The sequence below is a fragment of the Schistocerca cancellata genome, chromosome 6 (genome assembly GCF_023864275.1).
Source record: "Schistocerca cancellata isolate TAMUIC-IGC-003103 chromosome 6, iqSchCanc2.1, whole genome shotgun sequence".
Lineage (NCBI taxonomy): Eukaryota > Metazoa > Arthropoda > Insecta > Orthoptera > Acrididae > Schistocerca > Schistocerca cancellata.
In genome coordinates, this window is record NC_064631.1 from 162,116,473 (window position 1) to 162,135,622 (window position 19,150).

At 45.3% G+C, this 19,150-nt stretch overlaps 1 protein-coding gene across 8 annotated transcripts in view; it reads left to right on the plus strand.

Moving 5' to 3' along the window:
* The window catches only part of LOC126191207 (protein grainyhead-like), a 324,436-nt gene that overhangs the window by 247,138 nt on the left and 58,148 nt on the right, over positions 1-19,150 (plus strand). For all 8 annotated transcript variants that reach the window (XM_049932006.1, XM_049932003.1, XM_049932008.1 and 5 more), the window contains exon 7: positions 17,554-17,648. In XM_049932006.1, the coding sequence (XP_049787963.1) occupies positions 17,554-17,648 (95 nt within the window). The remainder of the gene's footprint in view (positions 1-17,553; positions 17,649-19,150) is intronic.

A 19,150-nucleotide genomic window follows, 5' to 3' on the forward strand; every position in this document is an offset into this window, starting at 1 on the left:
CGCAGCATATTTGTGGACAGGAACATTCTTGAAATGGTCTAGCCGGCCCAGACTCCGACCTGAACGGAATGGAATGTCTTTGGGATGTGTCAGAACTTCGACTTCGTTCCAGACCCCACCGTCCAAATCCCAACCTTCTCTGGTTTCGACTCCTGGGAAAGAACGGGTTGCCATTCCTCCACATTGACACTTCATTTAAAGTGTCCCCAACAGCCGTCATAAAGGCGAAGGATGGAGACACCCCATATTAATGGCCACCAGAAGTATCCGGATAGTTTTTATTTGATAGTGTAATTTACGTCAGTACACAGAAAGTCGTCTTATTGTGTGTGGCGTAGGGTATCCAAAACTTGTTTGGGATCATAGGACCCGCAGTTTTACTGCAACACGAACTTCGTCATTTTAAGGAGATATTTTGGGTAATATCGCCTTGTAGTATACCTCAGAATTCTCAGAGTAATCTCCGGTGTAATATAAATATCCACGTAAATGCAGTAACAGCGCGTAACTTTTACTGACTTGAAAACACGTCAAGGCTTCTTATTCCCATCCGCCTAAATTTTATCTCCCTCAGACCGGCCGCCTGACACACTCACATTGTTTGCGTCCTCTCATCCACGTTATCCATCAAAAAGACTTTCCGGGCCTGCCTCGGAGATGGAAGGCCGAGATATTCCCTCCCCCCGTGCCAGACAGCGGCGGAGCCGGCGGCTAATAAGAATGCAAAACAAAACAAGCGCCGGCCCGTGCACGGGCGGATGCTCCCACCTGGTCCGTTCCTGATGCTCTTTATAATGGATTTAATATGTGGCGTGTACACTCGTGATGGCCACGAAACAGATACCAACGTTGAGTGCCTCGCGCCGTAGCAGACACTTTTTCTCTCTCCCTGGGGCCTTACGGCGATGACACTGCCCGGTCGCATACACGCTGACGGATACGACGTGCAGTAAAAGGAGGATAGCCCCCTTGTCGGATTATCGTCATCTTGCACGCACGACAGTGTACACGCAATTACGCGTGGCCAGGGAGCACAGCTCCTCCGTAATAATTGCGGGGGAATTGCCGCCCGGAGGACCACGATGTAACTTCGCACAGTGCTAATCAACCGTCACTTCGTTTTTGTAGCAGATCCTGTGACCTGAATTCGCCAACAAGAACGTGAGGGGAAACTTGAGAACGGGCAAAGGAATAGTAGATGAAGATCGGCTTACTGGAGCGTATCGTCGGATTGCCAGAGAACACAACGGCACCTAGGATTGTGCGAACGATTTGTTTATCGAAGCTTCCTGTACGAGTTGCCTCTGGCATTTCACTCACAGCCGCTTGGCGGGCAAAACGTACCCACAAAGAAAATTAATATAAAGTCATTTTTCATGACCGACTTCCCTTACATTACCATTGCTACGGACAGGGAAGGTATTGATTGTCTTGCTCCTGCTGTACTTTACACACGACCAGAGTATGCTTGGATTCTGGGCCAGATTTCGAGACAGAATTTCGTCGATTTGTTCTCTCTTGTCACTCTTTTTCAGTTCATGGTTATTTGTCATTGACACTTGCCAAACATTCACTATACCTAGTGACGGATGGTACCATAAACACGCACTGACGAAACTTCGAGGAAGTAACATAACTGAAACTACCTCGCAGATTAAGACTATGTGCACGACCGGGATTCGAACTCAGGATCTTTGCTATTCCCCGTTAAATGCTCTGCCGACTGAGTTATCCACACACGTATCAGGACCCACCGTCCTAATCTATCTGGGAAGTTTGAAATCAACGAACACTTCCCTGCAGAGGAAAATTAGTTCTGAAAACACTTATCCTAGGCTGTGGCTAAACCATTTCTCTGCAATATCCATCCTTCCAGGAATGCTAGTCCCGCAAGGTATGCAGGAGCTGGGGAAGTAGGAGCCTTGTACCAACCGACCGAACTCCCCTGAAGCGGATCCCAGCCAAATATTCCATAAGCACGATTCATTTCGTTTTAGGGTTGAACATAAAAATGGGGGATGATGGTATCGCCACCACCCACCCTATGGTGGCTTGTGGACTATAGAGTTGATGTAGGAGCACCTCTCCGTACCCATTTCATCTCTTGTTAAATTCCAGACATTATTTTCAATTCAAAAACAATTCTATAATAAATTAAACTCCTTCCAATAGACTATAGAATTTGTACGAATTTTCCGCTGCCCTCCAGGCATCAAATGCGGAGATATCTCTTTGATTTAGCCCACATATCTAGTTATCAAGTACGCAAATTATTGCCACAGTGGAACTTCTGAAACGCCTGGCTCTCATTTTTCTACGAGCCTTAATCGTCTAACACTCTGGAGTCTTCCGACAAAGTGTTTCGTTCCTGAGTCTTCTAGTACTGACCGCAGAATCCTGCAGGTTTGCAACATTGCGACTCCGTTTTGCTTGCATAGTGGGCTTACAGAGCTATTGAGTACCGACGTACAGCATTAACATCGAGTAGTTAGGATCTCCGTACTCCCATTATGCAAATAATAATGCTATTTCTTCCCACAAACACCTACACTATTTGATAGTCGTTAATGCTGAGGCCGTCGGGAAAGGCACATTAATCCCGTAGAGTTATGAAGCCACTTGCGTTCAATTAATAATGTTGCCTTGCAGCTGGAGAAAAAAACAAGTATGGAAAAGAAACAAGTGTTCATAACTCTATCAAAAGAATGTCATGACGAGGCTATTGGCAAGTTGGTACAGCGCTACGACAGATGTCAAAGTTCGAGCGGTGACTGTGTAGAGAAGTAGCTGGAAGGCGTAGGTAACTGTTTCAAATAGAACAGTCCTGATTTTCACTGCCTATAATTCCCAACTTTCAGAACGCCCCTCGTATATTGCCAGAAATCAATGAAAAATAAAAAAAGTCAAGAAACAGCTGTCGGTGAAAACGCAGCGTAATTCTCTGATTCTTTTACAAATTGCTAGGGCGTGTGCAGGATGCTGGGTAGATAATGACTTCAATGTGAACCACAATTCGAAACGCTCGTGCTATATGAACTTCCTGTGTATCGATAACATAACCAGACGCAACTCGGCCGACGAGATTCGATAAAACACGACGGCTGCAAGGGAATTCGAAAAGGGCTCTTGCCATAATATGGTTCAAATGACTCTGAGCACTATGGGACTCAACATCTTAGGTCATAAGTACCCTAGAACTTAGAACTACTTCCGACCGCGGTGGTCTAGCGGTTCTAGGCGCTCAGTCCGGAACCGCGGGACTGCTACGGTCGCAGGTTCGAATCCTGCCTCGGGCATGGATGTGTGTGATGTCCTTAGGTTAGTTAGGTTTAAGTAGTTCTAAGTTCTAGGGGACTGATGACCTCAGAAGTTAAGTCCCATAGTGCTCAGAGCCATTTGAACCATTTGAACTTAGAACTACTTAAACCTAACTAACCTAAGGACATCACACACACCCATGCCCGAGGCAGGATTCGAACCTGCGACCGTAGCAGTCCCGCGGTTCAAGACTGCAGCGCCAGAACCGCACGGCCACCGCGTGTCGTTGTATCGTTCAGTCACTTACTGAACGTTGTAGCAACAGAAGTGCTATGAGGGTTTGTAAAGCTTCGTTTAGTGAACTTCTTGGGCGAAAGTGTAACTAATGACACGCCTCACGCAGGTAGCTGGGAAGAGCAGAAATAAGTCCGCTCACGGGGCGACCGCGTGTAGGTAACTGCAGCGAAGACAGCGATATTTCGGGCCGATGACGTATCGGGTGTGAGCAGCAGAGAAGTGGCGCGGAACGGGTGATGGGCGGAGGCGGCAGTGGGAAGCGGTGAAAGCCCGCCGCCTGTGGGAAGACGGGGCGGCCGCCTCCTGGGGCGTAACTGAAACCGCTCCGCGGAGGCGGAGGAGGCGGCAGCGGCGGCGGCGGCGGATACGGTTTCGGAGCAACCCTACACCACGCGCCGCGCCACCTCGGCGACAGAGGCGGCCAGCGCCTCCCGTGACCTGCATTCCGCCGCCGCCGCGGGCTCGCCTTACACCGGGATGTGATGTGATGTGATGTGATGTGATGTGATGATGTGCCCGCCCGGCGAAAATCTGCCGAAGCGCTGCCGCCTGCGAGGTGCTCGGCGCACCTGCGGTAGGAACGGCGGTGGGGGTTGCGAAGGACGCCCCGAGAACCTGCGAACAGGCGGTACATACTACGTTGTTATTTACAGGTTGTAGCGAGGACAACCATAGCGAGGACGGTTGTGGTTCGAATAAGGAGTTATTGAAACATATTGTGGTAGGTTGTCGAAGATTTTGTGGGCACCACCTGGTTGTTGCGAAATGCCTAGCTCCACATATGACGTGATCGGGGCTTCTGGAGTGTGTATGCGTGTATGCGCTCGCGCCAACAATTCATAGGTGATATAAATGCATAGGCTTCCACGGTCATTGTGAATCTGGAGAAAATCCTCATTAGGTGTTAGGTTGTGTTATTATGAGTTAATAAGGTATGTACAGGGTGAATCAGAACGCCACAGAGAAAATCTCAGGGATGGTAGTACGGACGAAAACAAGACAAAAAGTCTAGCAAGCCTAAGCTCTAACATGCATACCTTAAGAGCTAAAAGAAACTTCTGCATTCCACTTTAAAAACTGCATATTCTTCAGTTCAGCTTCTAAACCCTTAACCATTCACAGCGTTTAAGCTACCAGTACCTAGTTTAGAGTGTACACTTTCTTGCAACAACTTTCAAATCTATGTCGTCCTCTCGCCCTTCTCTACTACCGATTCTCTTGTTCATTCCGCTTCATATCTTATTGTATTATTACCGCTAGGAATGAAACTATATGAGAGGCTACAAAAGTTTACAATATTATCGAAACTTTCTCACACGTTTGAATGTTCTGGCAACATATGTCGTAAATAAATTCGTTTTTCTCGTTTCAGTCGCCCTGTCAACATGTATACACAATACGAAGGCCTCACACAGAGAAATGTGAAATATGCGCGGTGTTTGGCTATTATAGGGGGCAAGTAGAGGACAATGAAAGAAGCAAATAATACCAATAAACACAGCTCAGGAAAGCAGTGGTCTCGTATTACGGCGGAGTACGTAAACAACTAATAAGAGATTCCCCGGGGATCCAAAGCGCAGATGTGCACTCGAGGACACAAACATTACAACAAGCGTTGCACACAGTCACCGCAGACTTCAGTACGTCTCCGCGTCGATGCCCATACACGTTCAAAACGCAGTTTATCAGTACTTAGCTATCCGGAATAATGACACAATCGAACAAGGGCAGTCTATCACTTTGTAATTTACGCATCACTTACGGTGTTTCGAAATAAACGTAGCCTTAGACATCAACAGACTTGTAACATACCTCTCGGGATTAGGCGACTCATTGTGTCACGTAATAATAGCTTCTTTGGCGGGCGGATGAGACGGCAGCGCACTCTTTTGCCCTCGGAGCGGGAAACTACTCCTAAAGGTGGATGTGTCTGACAATGCCAATGGCATAGGATACGTTAGGCAAGGTCAAACCACCATATTAAATACTCATGTTGTATCATCCCTCGTGTTACTGCACCGTTCTCTTAAAGCATTACAAGAAGGAGCCGAGGAGTACGGAATGAAGATAAATATAGGAAAGATAAAAGTGATAACAAAAAGCTAAAAGGAAGCTCCAGTTAACATGTTTTTAGACGGAAAGAAGATGGCGCAAGTTAAATCCTTTCTGTACCTGGGAAATTTTATGAATTGGAACGCAAGCTGTAGAGAAGAAATTAGGACGACGATTCTATCGGAAACAGAGCATTTGAAAAGGTGAGGCAGTTACGTCTAGAAGAATTTCAGTGAGGCTGAGGAAAAGTACTAAATGTAATGTCTGTAGTACAGTATTCTACAGGAGTGAGTCCTGGACAGTTGAAAAGAAAGGAGAGAGATATTTAGGAAGTTTTGAGATGTGGCTATGGAGAAGAATGTAGCAGGTGAAGTGGACTGGGAGACTTAGGACTGAAGAAGTAATGAAGAAAAGGGGGAGGAATGGATTATTGTAAGTGATCAGAAAGAGGAAAAAGTCTCGGCTGGGACATATACTGCGTAGGAACTGTCTGTAGTAAACAGTTGTATGCGAAACAGTGGAAGGAATGAGATGAAGAGGTAGGAAGAGAATTAGAATGATGGACGATATTGGAAGAGGACAACCTTACAAACCGAAGGATGAAGATGTTCAGAACAGGACACGCTGGAGAGCCTTCAGCTGAAACACGTTCTGAGGCAGATACACTAAAGAAGAGAACGAGAAAATTGGCATTCCCTCACTTGTACCCAAGTCGGACTGGGAAACCATTGGTATCCGGAACTACGTTTATTTGGACTATTTGCTTGTTTCATCGCCTTCTACTCACCCGTTTCGTTTGTACCTACAGTAGTCAAACGCAGTGTATAGCACGGGTCGGTGTCGGATGTTACGGAAAACGTCCTAAGCTCAGAGCCCTCGAAGAGAAAGTTGACAGTAATTACTGCCGAGACCTCTGTAGGAAACGAAACTCGGGACGGAGGTCCTTCGCCACACGCAAGGCAGCTGAAGATTCAGGGTCTCGGCAGAGTGAGACATCGGGCGCCACCACGGCCGTAAAATAAAAGACAGCGCCAGCTCACCGCTGCAGCTGAGGTAAAAAGCGGCGTATAAATATTAATAGCGGGCTGTGCGCGGACGACGTCCGTGAGTGACAGAAGCGGGCATACTGGCCGTCCGGCGCTTCTTCAATTACCGCGAGACGCGCCGCGGCCGATAATTTGATTCCAATCTCCCCGCTGGCTAATTACAGGTCGTACGCTAAGTGAGTGGGGGGACAATGCTCGCACCGCACCGCGCCGAATACAAACGATACGATTTTTTTTTTTTTCCTACCAGCAGTCTTGCGTCACTCTCCTCTTCCTCCTCCTAACCCCTTCGTCTTCCGACCTCCATCTCCCCCGTTCCATCTTCTCGCGCACTGTACCTCCTCATCCTCGTTATTAAGGAGAGAGAGAGAGAGAAAAAAGAAGCAGAGGACGGCGCGCAATCTCCGTAGCCTGTGCTTAGCAGCGTACGTGCGCTGGAAGCTAATTTACAGTTTTTAATTGCCTCATTGTCTGATATTTTGTCTGTTTGCCAGACACGGGCGCCGAGCAAGGGAGCGCACGTTCACGCGCGCTTATGTTCAAACGATTCAGAGGTCTGTAAAGCAGAGGCACACCCACCGCGGACCACCAACGAGGTAGCCGTGGCTCGCACAGGAAGATCTGTGCCCAGCCACCGTTTCGCACGTAGCGCAGTACACGAGATACACGAATTCACTACTCGGAGGCGCGTGTTAGCACTTAGGTTAACATCCAACGTTCCTGTACAACAAAGTGGTACGATTTCTCACAATATCTATGCCTTGCAGAGAAGCAGACACACTAGCGCATAGGTGTTGCTCAGATATTTCGTGGCTCTCAGTGGTCAATTTACGACTAGAGGCTCCCCTAATAAAGTTCAGTTTTAGTTGTGTGTATGTGTATGAGTGTCGTCTATAGTTGTAGAAACTGATGGCAGACGTCATTTGAAATGGTTGTGGCTGTCTGATGATGATGATGATGATGATGATGATGATGTTGAAATGATGAGGACAAACACCCAGTCCTCTAGCAGAAAAGGTCCCCAACCCGGCCGGGAGTCGAACCCGGGACGCCGTGATCCAGAGGCGCCAACGCTAGCCACTACACAATGAGCTGCAGACGAGGCTGTCTGATGATCACATAAATGGAACAGAAACAAATATACCAATACGTGATGATAGGGTATAATATGGCACAATAGACCAAACTATTGCTTTGAAATTCCAGCTCGGACAACGACGTTTAAGTTCCGGAGTTCCATTAAGTCATTTAAGGCGAATGGTGGAGTGGTTCCCATGACAAAGGGGCGTCAGACTTCCTTCTCCATCCTTATAGTGTCCTACCCTGGGCTCCTTGCGTAATTACCTCGTTCTGGATGAGACTTTAACTCCCAATTTCGTGTTTCTTTTCCTTACAGATCACACACCCGTACATTTTACTCCACTTTTTTTTTCTCTATACTGATAGAGTACCTCTCTAACACAGTTTCCATTTTCTGTATTACCATCTGTTACATTTAATAAAATTAGCGGACTTGTCACGCTACAGCTGTCACAGGCAGATCTTGAATTATTAAACATTATTCATGGCGATATAAAAAAGAAGTAAGTTGGTAATAATGACGGGGAGAGGGAGGGTACTAGCTAAAGTCTGATTGCACTCAGTGGTAATGATCCAAAACAGGTTGGCAACCACTGTTCTAGAACATGGAACTCCTGTACCACTTTAGATCTTCTTCGTCTGGTGTCTGTCCTTGGAGTCAGACGTGTATCACGCAGTTCTGGATTTTTTCCTGATTGTAACTTATACAATTTATAAGGCTAAAGTGAATATACGCTCAAGGGGCATTAGGAAGTCGCTATGAATCACTGACTGTATATTAAGTTCACTCATGAATTTATTGAACAGGGACAAATTGCTTTTCGAACTATTCCTTGATAGTTAGCACAATCTATATGGTTACTCGTCATTGTATTAATGCTTTACAAGCAAGTCAGTGGCGACATTTTGCGTGGGATGTGGTTTAAGCAGCTGCGAGAGATAAACGCTGGCAACGGCAGCAGACTGCATTGTCGCACGTTTAAGTGTAATTTGTGCCTGCATAATTGATCAAGGTCATTTATTTGATTTAATAACATTGGCAGTAACTTACCATTTTTACTCTCACGAAATATTTGCATATTTTCCAAGGCTAAAGTTTTACTTCTGTTGTATACATCACCTTTAAACGGGAGCACAAAAAACAAAGGTCCGCAGCTCGTGGTCGCGCGGTAGCGTTCTCGCTTCCCGCGCCCAAGGTCCCGGGTTCGATTCCCGGCGGGGTCAGGGATTTTCTCTGCCTCGTGATGACTGGGTGTTGTGTGATGTCCATAGGTTAGTTAGGTTTAAGTAATTCTAAGTTCTAGGGGACTGATGCCCATAGATGTTAAGTCCCATAGTGCTCAGAGCCATTTGAACCATTTTTGAACCACAGAAAAAAAAAAATCCTCCATCAGCGGGACGACTCATCTAGGTACTTCGACTATGGATTACGTTCGCAGCTACTGCGTCATTTCAGTCGCACAGTGAGATGCATCTGTTATCTGTACCGCAGCAGAAATGCGTCTGCAAGAAGCCAAGAACATTTACTCTCTTCTGATAATGCTTCACTCTCGTTGCGCACTTGTATTAGCGTGGGAGGACATGTGTAACTTTTGAAACCCCTCGTAAATATCCTAATAGGCACACACACTCTCCAAAGAGAATGCTTCGTAGCTACCTCGTTCGCCCGTCTTGTGGACTTTGAGCACCGGACCAGCGCGCCCGGTAGGACCATGAGAGTTTCGGCGGGCGCTCTCCGCCAGCGGTGTGAACAGCTGCAGCAGCTACCACGCCGCGCGTAACACATGCGGGGGTCAATATGTGGTGCAGTGTAGGCCAGGCCGCGGCGGCCGGCGTTAGCGCCGGGTCACTGCCCGCCACTGACCTTTAGACGCGGCACGGCGACGCGCGCTCGGCTGGCGGAGCGCGAGAAAAAGAAGTCGAGGGGTGCGTCCAGATGAGATACAAAGGACGGAAAAACACCCCGCCCCGGCCCGCCCCGCTAACAGGGGCCTTAATTAAACCCGGTGCCGTCGTGGCGCTCGTTTTGCCCACCATCCACGCACCTTGTTTTTGGCCAACGTAACGAGGAGGGTCCGCCGAAGGGCGCGGACCACGCCCACGCACGGGGAACGCCCTCGACGCCAGGTGCTGCTGTTGCTGCAGCTGATGTTTCGTGGCGAACACTTGCACAGGTCTCGTCGACTTTTTATCTGGAGGGCGTACGCTGTAATCGTCTAGCTCTTGTGGAGAACTGCATCGCGTTGTTAACCACTGAACACTGTAGATGCAATTGAAAATATCTCGTGTATCGCCTTTCGCGAGTTCCTTGTATTTATTTATTTGGCTGGTGTCTTGAAGAAGATTGTTAAGATAAACATCAGCAAAATTAAAGAAATGAAAACCGTAATGGAATATACTCGAATTAAATCCCGCGATGCTGAGGGCACTAAAAGTAAATCGATCGAAGAATATTCCTATTTGGGCAGTAAAATAATTGATCGTGGGCGAACTAGAGAGGATATAAAATGAGACTGTCAACAGTAAGGAAAAGCCGAATGTAAATGTAAGTTTCCAAACGAAATCGTTCCGATTTAGGCTATTAGCCATTATTTATTGCGACTCCAATTTCGACACTTCAATCTGAAGTCGTCAAACATAATGCAAGTTGAAACTACAAAGGCAATAGACAAAGTTTTAACAACTTAAATCGGTATGATTTCATTTAAAAATTTCACGAAGGCTGATGACCCAGTCATCATAAAACATAAATGTAAGTTTTTGCAAGTCTATTTTGAAGGTATTTCTCCAGAGAGTTGCCTTGTACAGTAGTGAAACTTTAGCGATAAGTAGGAGACCTCTAGACAAGAAGAGAATGTATGCTTTTGAAATGTGTTGCTGCAGAAGACTGCTGAAGATTAGATGAGTACAGCGAATAACAGATGGTTCAAATGGCTCTGAGCACTATGGGACTTAACATCTGAGGTCATCAGTCCCCTACACTTAGAATTACTTAAATCTGGCTAATCTAAGGACAGCACACACATGCATGCCCGAGGCAGGATTCAAACCTGCGACCGTAGCAGCAGCGCGTTTATGGACTGAAGCGCCTAGAACCGCTCGGCCACAACGCCCGGCTGCGAATAACTGACAAGGACGTACTGGGACAATAAGAAATTTGCCGCATAACTATACTAAATTAAGCGATCGGTTGGTAGGACACTTCCTCAAGCAACAAGAAACAGTCAGTTTGGTAATGTAGGGATAGTTTGATACGAACACACAGCTGTGGTATGTAGGTAGAAATCTGCCTCTGTTACTAGCAGACACCAACTGAATATTCGGCGCGATGGCAATTTACTCGCTAAATGAGTAACACTTGCAGAGTTAAATGCATTTTTCAGCTCACGAATATTAAATTTCCTGCGTTATCTGCTGACCAGTATTGACTGTACAGACAAACTGATGTACGTTCAAATAAAGTAGATGGAAACGGTGAAAAATTTAGATTCTCACTACAAGTAAATGCCACAAATTAACGTGGCTAACGTCCTTAATGTATTCCAATGCGATGTCGATCTGCAAGTGTGGCAGGCAGTTAAAGTCCTGATAGTGGAAGAAATTTTTGTTTTCGGCACGAAAGATGAAGAGAGGTGGTGGCTCAAAGTTCCCTATCGCCATATTGTCCACGAGGGCCCGAAGTATTTACCACATAACTCCAGAGTCTCAAGGAGTGACAACAGAATTCATCGTAGTTGTTTGCTGGGTGGCGCACTTGATGAGAGCACACACACTTTTGTAAAAGTTTCCCTCCTCCTCCTCCCACATACACACACACACACACACACACACACACACACACACACACACACACAAGCCAACCAACAATTTCACACGTGACTTCGTGTACACGTAGGCGTTGGTTATTAGGGAAAGTGGTCGAGAAGACCTTCCGGGCCAGATGCTGTGTTTCGGTCCAGGTTCGTGACCACCTTCCGAAACCGGCTGAGGGCAGCTCTCCAGTCCCTGACTGAGAAGACAATAGCGAGCAACGGCGGCACCGCCATTCATTAGCTGCCACGCCACGCCAGGTTCGGTGGCCGCTGCGCCGGCCGTCTCCATTAGGATCATCCCGGTGGACCCCCACTCCATCAGGCCCTGACCGGTTCCACTCGCTCTCCAGACGGCGTGCGGCGCCGCCGAATCAGGTGCACCTCGGCTTCTCGGAAACCCGCACACTGCTCCAGCCATCGCCGACTGGTTTCATTGAGCTCAGGCCACGCTACGTAGCCCCTACTTGCACTCGGTTTTGTGTGCTATTTGCCATACAACTTGCCGCGTACAGGTCCCAGGAATAGCTCCGCAGGTTCTTTCGATTGAGGACGCTTTCCTTGGGAGCGTGTTGACATGTTGAAACTTACCTTGGATGCTACACTGAAGATCCAAAGAAACTGGTACACCTGCCTAATATCGTGTAGGGCCCCGCAAGCACGCAGAAGTGCCGCAACGCGACGTGGAATGGACTCGACTAAGGTCTGCATTAGTGCTGGAGGAAATTTACACCGTGAGTCTTGTAGGGCTGTCCATAAATCCGTAAGAGTGGAGATCTCTTCTGAACAGCACGTTGCAAGGCATCCCAGATATACTCAAGCGGAAGTGTTCCTGGAGCCACCCTGTAGCAATTCTGGACGTGTGGTGTGTCGCATTGTCCTGATGGAAATGCCAAGTCCGTCGGAATGCACAATGGACATGAATAGATGCAGGTGATCAGACAGGATGCTTACGCACCACGTCAACTGTCGGAGTCGTATCTAAACGTATCAGGGCTCCCATATCACTCCAACAGCACACGCCCCACACCATTATAGAGCCTCCACCACTTTGAAGAGTACCCTGCTGACATGCAGCGTCCGTGGTACACGTCCATCCGCTCGCTACAATTTGAAATGAGACTCGTCTGACCAGGCAACATGTTTCCAGTCATCAACAGTCCAGTGCCGGTATTGACGGGCCCGGGCGAGGCATAAAACTTTGTGTCGTGCAGTCATTAAGGATACACGAGTGGGCGTGCAACTCCGAAAGCCCACATCGATGATGTTTCGTTGAACCTTTCGCACGCTGACACTTGTTTATGACCCATGACTGAAATTTGCGGAAGGGTTGCACTTCTGTCACACTGAACGATTCTCTTCAGTCGCCGTGGTCCCGTTCTTGCAGGATCTTTTTCCGATTGCAGCGGTGTCCGAGGTTTGATTTTTTACCGGATTTCTGATATTCCCGGCACACTCGTGAAATCGTCGTACGGAAAAATCCGCACTACATCGCTACTTTGGAGGTGCTGTGTCCCAACACTCGTGCGGAGACCATAACACCACGTTCAAACTCACTTAAATCTTGATAACCTGCCACTGAAGCAGCAGTAACCGATGTAACAACTGCGCCAGACACTTGTTGTCTTATGTAGGCGTTGCCGACCGCAGCGTCGTATTCTGCCTAATTACATATCTCTGTATTTGAATACGCGTACCTATACCAGTTTCTTTGGCGCTTCAGTGTAGAATGACATTTCGAAGTTCTTGACATGGATATACTATAGCACTTAAACTCATCTTTAAAGTACAGTAGTAAATGATATTGACAGCGCCAAAGATTAAATTGACTATACAACAGTATTTGTAATGTTCGTGGTATAGTGGTGCATCAAAAGATAATTTACAACCACAGAAAACTAAATTGACATTTTAATCGCCTCTTTTATGAGCGTGTGTGTATATACATCTCGTATCTGCTTATCTTTCAAAGTATATCTATAAAAATTAAAGTATCTACCAGACTACGTATTTAAAAATGTCTTTACAGATATGCATTCAAAATTACCATTTTTTAAAATACTTCTGTTAAGATAATACGGCAGGTATTATATTTTGGTTGCTTACAACATCATCGCTTCCCCTGCAGGCAATATCTGCTCTTGCTACATTTTTCTGCATTTACGAAGCCGCTTAATAAATTTTGCGCATCTTTCTGAACACTCCAATGAAGACCTTAACTCAATCAATGGTCAGTTTGTTTCATCAAAGTAACAGTCCACCCATGACCTGCAGTCCTGGTAAGGTCACCTACAGCAACAGGTACGCGAATTTCGCAGTATCTGTCTTCCTCTTCAGCCTGTCCGTGGCTGAAGTCCCCAATTCACCTTCACAAGACTTGTCTCAACCTGGTAGGACGAAAATCTGGTCTTGGTGGTGGCAAAATACTTGGCCCCCCACATGTCATCCTGCAATGGGAAAGCGGATTGTTGGACTGAATAGAGGGCAAGATCACAGGTCTATCAGCTGAGATGTACTGAATAGGCAAAGTAGATAATGATAAGCGCGAGGACTCAGGACGCTAAGGCAGAGAACGCGCTACATGGATTATCCAGGACCTGATTTCTGCCTCACCGCCTCTAACTTGTATCAGTAGCAACGCAGTTTTACCAGTTTTACACCCACTATAACAGGTTGCTCATTCAACTATACCTCACACATTTTATTCGCATATTATGAGAGGATTTCAACCGCAAGTCTCTGACTGTGTTGCGTTTAAGACTCTCTCAATGAATAACTCCGCGCAGGTGTTATTTAACATATACCAACGATCGCTAGAAAATCTGTAGTTTACCTGTTGTTTCAGTTACAGGATTTCACTTAAATGTAACTTATTTTTAGCAACTTTATTTCGCCTTCGTCTTATGTTTCCAAACAATTTCTGTATTGACAATATTTAGCAAGTAACGGATTAAAAATGAGTTTTAATATTTTATTCGTGTTTTTTCATGCTTGCTTTGTTCGGAACGCTTTTGGTAAGTAAAAATACATATTATGAGATCACTTCGGATTCATGTAGCCGTGTGGCACTAACAAATAACATGTTAACGCAAGAACTTAATTTATAACGTGTACTGAATAATTGTGTCACTGCATGCTAAAAATTTCATATTGTTTAGCGTGAACATGTTTTAGTGGTTATTTTTCGAACCATAGAATTACGAATGGCATGTGTAAGACCTCAGATCTGTTGCATGGAGTGCTTTATACGACCTACACACAGAAGTTTTCTTAAAGCCACAATTTTTGTTACACTCACAATTTCGACATGTAAACACAGATCGCTCACATTTCTTGTTGAAAAGCATGTCTGACATATATTAGGTGAATTTATTCCTTTATCATCGTCAAAGATTGCCAGTGTTTACCATTTAGAGTGTCCCTTGATTCATTCCACGCCTTCTGTACTGACAAACTTGGAGTTTTTCAGTGATGTTGGCGACGTAGTTTGACATAAAGGCTCTGTGGTTTCTTGTGCATTTTCACTAATTTTTTACGCACCACAGCAGAAATGCGAAGTTACCGGCATCTGTCTTCCGGTGCCTCATTGTGGCTGAGATCCCCAATTTATCTTCAAAAGAAGTGTCCCAAAATATTGCACTTTCTCTAAACTGTGGGTATGAAGTGCATTATAGTATATCAATTATTTATTTATTATCTATTTTCGTCTTCTGATACTCTTCAGGTATCACAAAATTATTTACAACAGCCTGTATGACAAGGTTGTTACTGTTGCTGAGTCATTGCCATCGACAGCAATATGCATTATACACTCAATAATAAAATATACTAGTACAGTTAATCGGTCCTCATATACCGTCACAATTAGGTTCCATCTTTCCGTATGGAGGTACTCACTGTACATGCTCCCTACAGTGCACAGGATGGCTTATATTTTATTTGACGCCACTATATGAAAGTTGTAAATAATTTAATAATTCCTGAAGACGATCAGAAGATCAAAACCGGTAGTAAATATATAATTAATGTATCGTCAGCTTTTGCCGTTTTGGAAATATGACTTTCTTCAAAATTATTACTGTTTAACCAGTAAATGTCACTTGATATTCGCTGTTCTGAACGACGCTAGTTAACATTTCGACAGTTGCTGAAAAGGTGCATATCCTCAGCTACAGTACACAGGGTGCAGTAATTTATAACATGCCGTTGCTTGTTTTTGTTTGCATATGTTCGAGCACGATGGCACAAATATTGCACTGCACACACTATGTGGATTACGGTGGTTGAGTTAACCGTCGGCCATCCAGATTTACAATTTTGCTTGATTTCCCTAAAATGTGCGAGGCGACTGAAATGGTTATTTTCAAAAAGACACGGCTTCCCTGTGCACCCGGAATCCGAGCGAATACTCGGTCTGTAGTGATCTCGTCGTCGATTGGACGATAAAGCCTTGGTTCTCTGAACTGTTCCATTTGTCGTATGCAGTATGATTGCGGAGGTCACTGGTTACTTACATCAAAGCACTCTGCCAACATCTCTGAATAGTCCTCCGTTGTCGATGGATTCTGTTGTACGCTGTATTTTGTTTAACTTAAATTTATCCCTGTTGTATGGCTGTTATTTAAGGGCTGTATTATACTATTTTTATGAAATAACGTACAATGCAACAGTCACCATCTTACAAACATTTTATTACCACGATGCGTTTCGGTAGCAGGCTGCCTTCATCAGGTGCATTTACAGTTACTTTTACATTGTAATTAATAATAAGTGAGGTTAGTTTCCTTTGCTGCGTGTGCCAGTGAGGTTGTGTGTCGAAAAAGGCACCTGTTGAGGAAGGTAAATATGTTACAGTGTGTACATTGTGTGATAAGCATGATTAGACGTTTTGTTACTGTATTTACTTACATTTTGTTGGTAATCTCGTTGTTTGGCACATAGGGCACAGAAGAAAGTACATCACAACTTAACACTTTGACAATCATTTGTTGACGATAGTCCAAAGAGTCTCAGAAGATAAGACTTCCAAAAAAGATACAGCGACCATATAAATGTCCACCAAACCAACAATAGTCACTCACGTAAAAAAAACACAGGCCACCCATTCCATGATATTGGGTATGGTCTTCATATATTACATAAAATGGACAACGGACACGAAATGGACTTACATGAAGAACTGGAAATATTTATCCATGGCACAGCAAATGGAGACATGTTACTAAATGTTGAACGTCAAAGAAAAAATATTAACTTCTTTAAAAATTTCTGCAATGTTTAATGCTCATTTCATTGAAGAAAATTGCTTTTATCAACTAACCACCTAATATTTGCCAAGACATAAGTACATCTAGACATTAATGTTGCATCTTCGCGGTATACTTCAGTTTTAGCAATCGAAACTGGTTTATCTTATCGTCTGAGGCTCTTTGGATTGATATAATCAAATGATTGTGAAAGTGTTAAGTTGTGTTGAACTTGTTAATGTGTGCAAGACAGCGAAATTATCAACAAAACTGTAATCAAATGCACTAACAAAATGACTAATCATTCTTATCACATGGTGTACATACCCAACATTTTTATCTTCTTGAACAGGCGTCTTTTTCGACATATAACTTCCCTGGCACAAAAAAAGGGAAACTAACATCATTTCTTATTAATTACAGTGTAAAAGTAACTGTAAAAGCACCTGATGATGGCAGCATGCTGCAGAAGGGCTTCGTGCTAATAAATTATTAGTAGCAAGTGACAGTTGCAGTATACATTATTTCATTAAAAAACTATAGTATTTATTCCCTGTGGACGAGCGATTGTGCACTCATGCAAGGTCACAGGTTCCAAACATCAAAGAACTCTGACAACATCACTGAAGAGCCCTCCGTTGTCAATGGATTCTGTTGTACACTACAATCTGTGCCTCTTTACGAACGAGCCATTATGCACGTATGCTTAAGCATGTGTCACTGGAGTGTACCGTCCTATGTCAGCGTGAACGTTGCGTGTTCCAGATACGAAGAACAGCGTCGGCCTGGTGGGCTGTATAGAGGAAGTGTCGCACAACGCCATCGCCGTCTACTGGAACCCGCTGGAGAGTTCTGCAAAGGTGAGCTAGCGCACCGCGCCCCGAGATCTTTCGCCTTCGAGGGCGAACTGCCCGCTGTACACACACAGCGGCCGGTCCGCCCGCGGCCCTGCCAACGACAACGACAGCGGCGGCGGCGGCAATCAATTTGAATAATTGCAAATGGTAGCAGCGGCGCTATTATGAAAATAGTGAGGCCCCGTTAAGAGCACGAGTTTCGATAGCCTAACGTCCCGCACAAAATGTGCAGTGGCACGCTGATTGCCCGGTAGCGGCGGCGACCGACTCATTAATATGTATAGCCGCTCCAGCCCCAGCAGCGAGACACCAATGTACCCGCCCCGAGCTCCAATCGCTCGCTGGTAACCGTTAGCCGGCCGCGCACCTCAGATCCGGAGCGTTGTCTTTATTATTCAGCTACTGTGCCATCTCGAGACAGCTCCTTTCCAACTTCAGTTCAATGTATCGCAGCAACGTGTGCCCAGATTGCTAGCGCGCGAGCGGCACACACCTACTTATCCATTAATTTTGGCCTCCGCGGCGAGAGTCTGATTCTTGAAGTGGCTGGTCGTTCTTGAAATGGCTGGTCCTTCTCGAAGTAGTTGGTTCTCGAAGTTCCTGGCCCTTTTCGAAGTGGCTGGCCCTTTTCGAAGTGGCTGGCCCTTTTCGTCTCAATCTCCATCATAAGCCGGCACTTTCACCACCCGTTTAGGCGGTGCTTTCAAGAAGGAACCAACCAACAATTTCTAAAGAAAGACGCTACTAGAAAGTCGCTCTTGATCGCGAGAGTGTCCCTGCTAACATGACTTGCGAAATATACGGGTCGCATCGAACATGCTGTATGGTAGTCAGAGACTGGAGTACACATCTAACAATAAGGGGTCCCAGTTTCCAATTATGAGAGAACCAGTTACGGCTATCGTGACATTTATAAATGAATCAGTTACTTGGCCTCCTAACTGACTTGACCGAATTGTGACATTGTTAGTATGCATCCGCCCGTCGAATGGAGACTTTAAGCTTGGCAACCTTGTTCCTATTCGAGAAGAGTAGATTTTTCCCAACAGGTTTTACCCTCGTCGCCATAAACAAAATAATTGCTGTACGACAGTTACATGTGACACAACAAAAACATGTTTGTTTGTAGGTTTGCCCAGCGAATATACTGCTTGTAATTCTTTAACTTCACAATGTCAGTCAGCAGGAGTAGCCAGATGATAACACATTATGGCATTGTAAAGCCTTTCTACAATGACCAATCCATCCGATTGCATGCCCGAGAGAGTTTACAGCACAACAAATACATTTCATGAAGAAAGAACATAATTATGTGCGAAAAAAGTCAGATAAAAATGTTGTCAACATTTCTTAGCGTTCTGTTTGAGGCGAAAAGGGCTTTACCTCGTGTTTACACTATGAGTATTTGAATAAATCATTCTTTGGTTCGTGATGCCCTAAGAGTATACAGGTTTACACCAAAAATGCATACATACATATTCTCCTTATTAATAAGGGAAATAAAT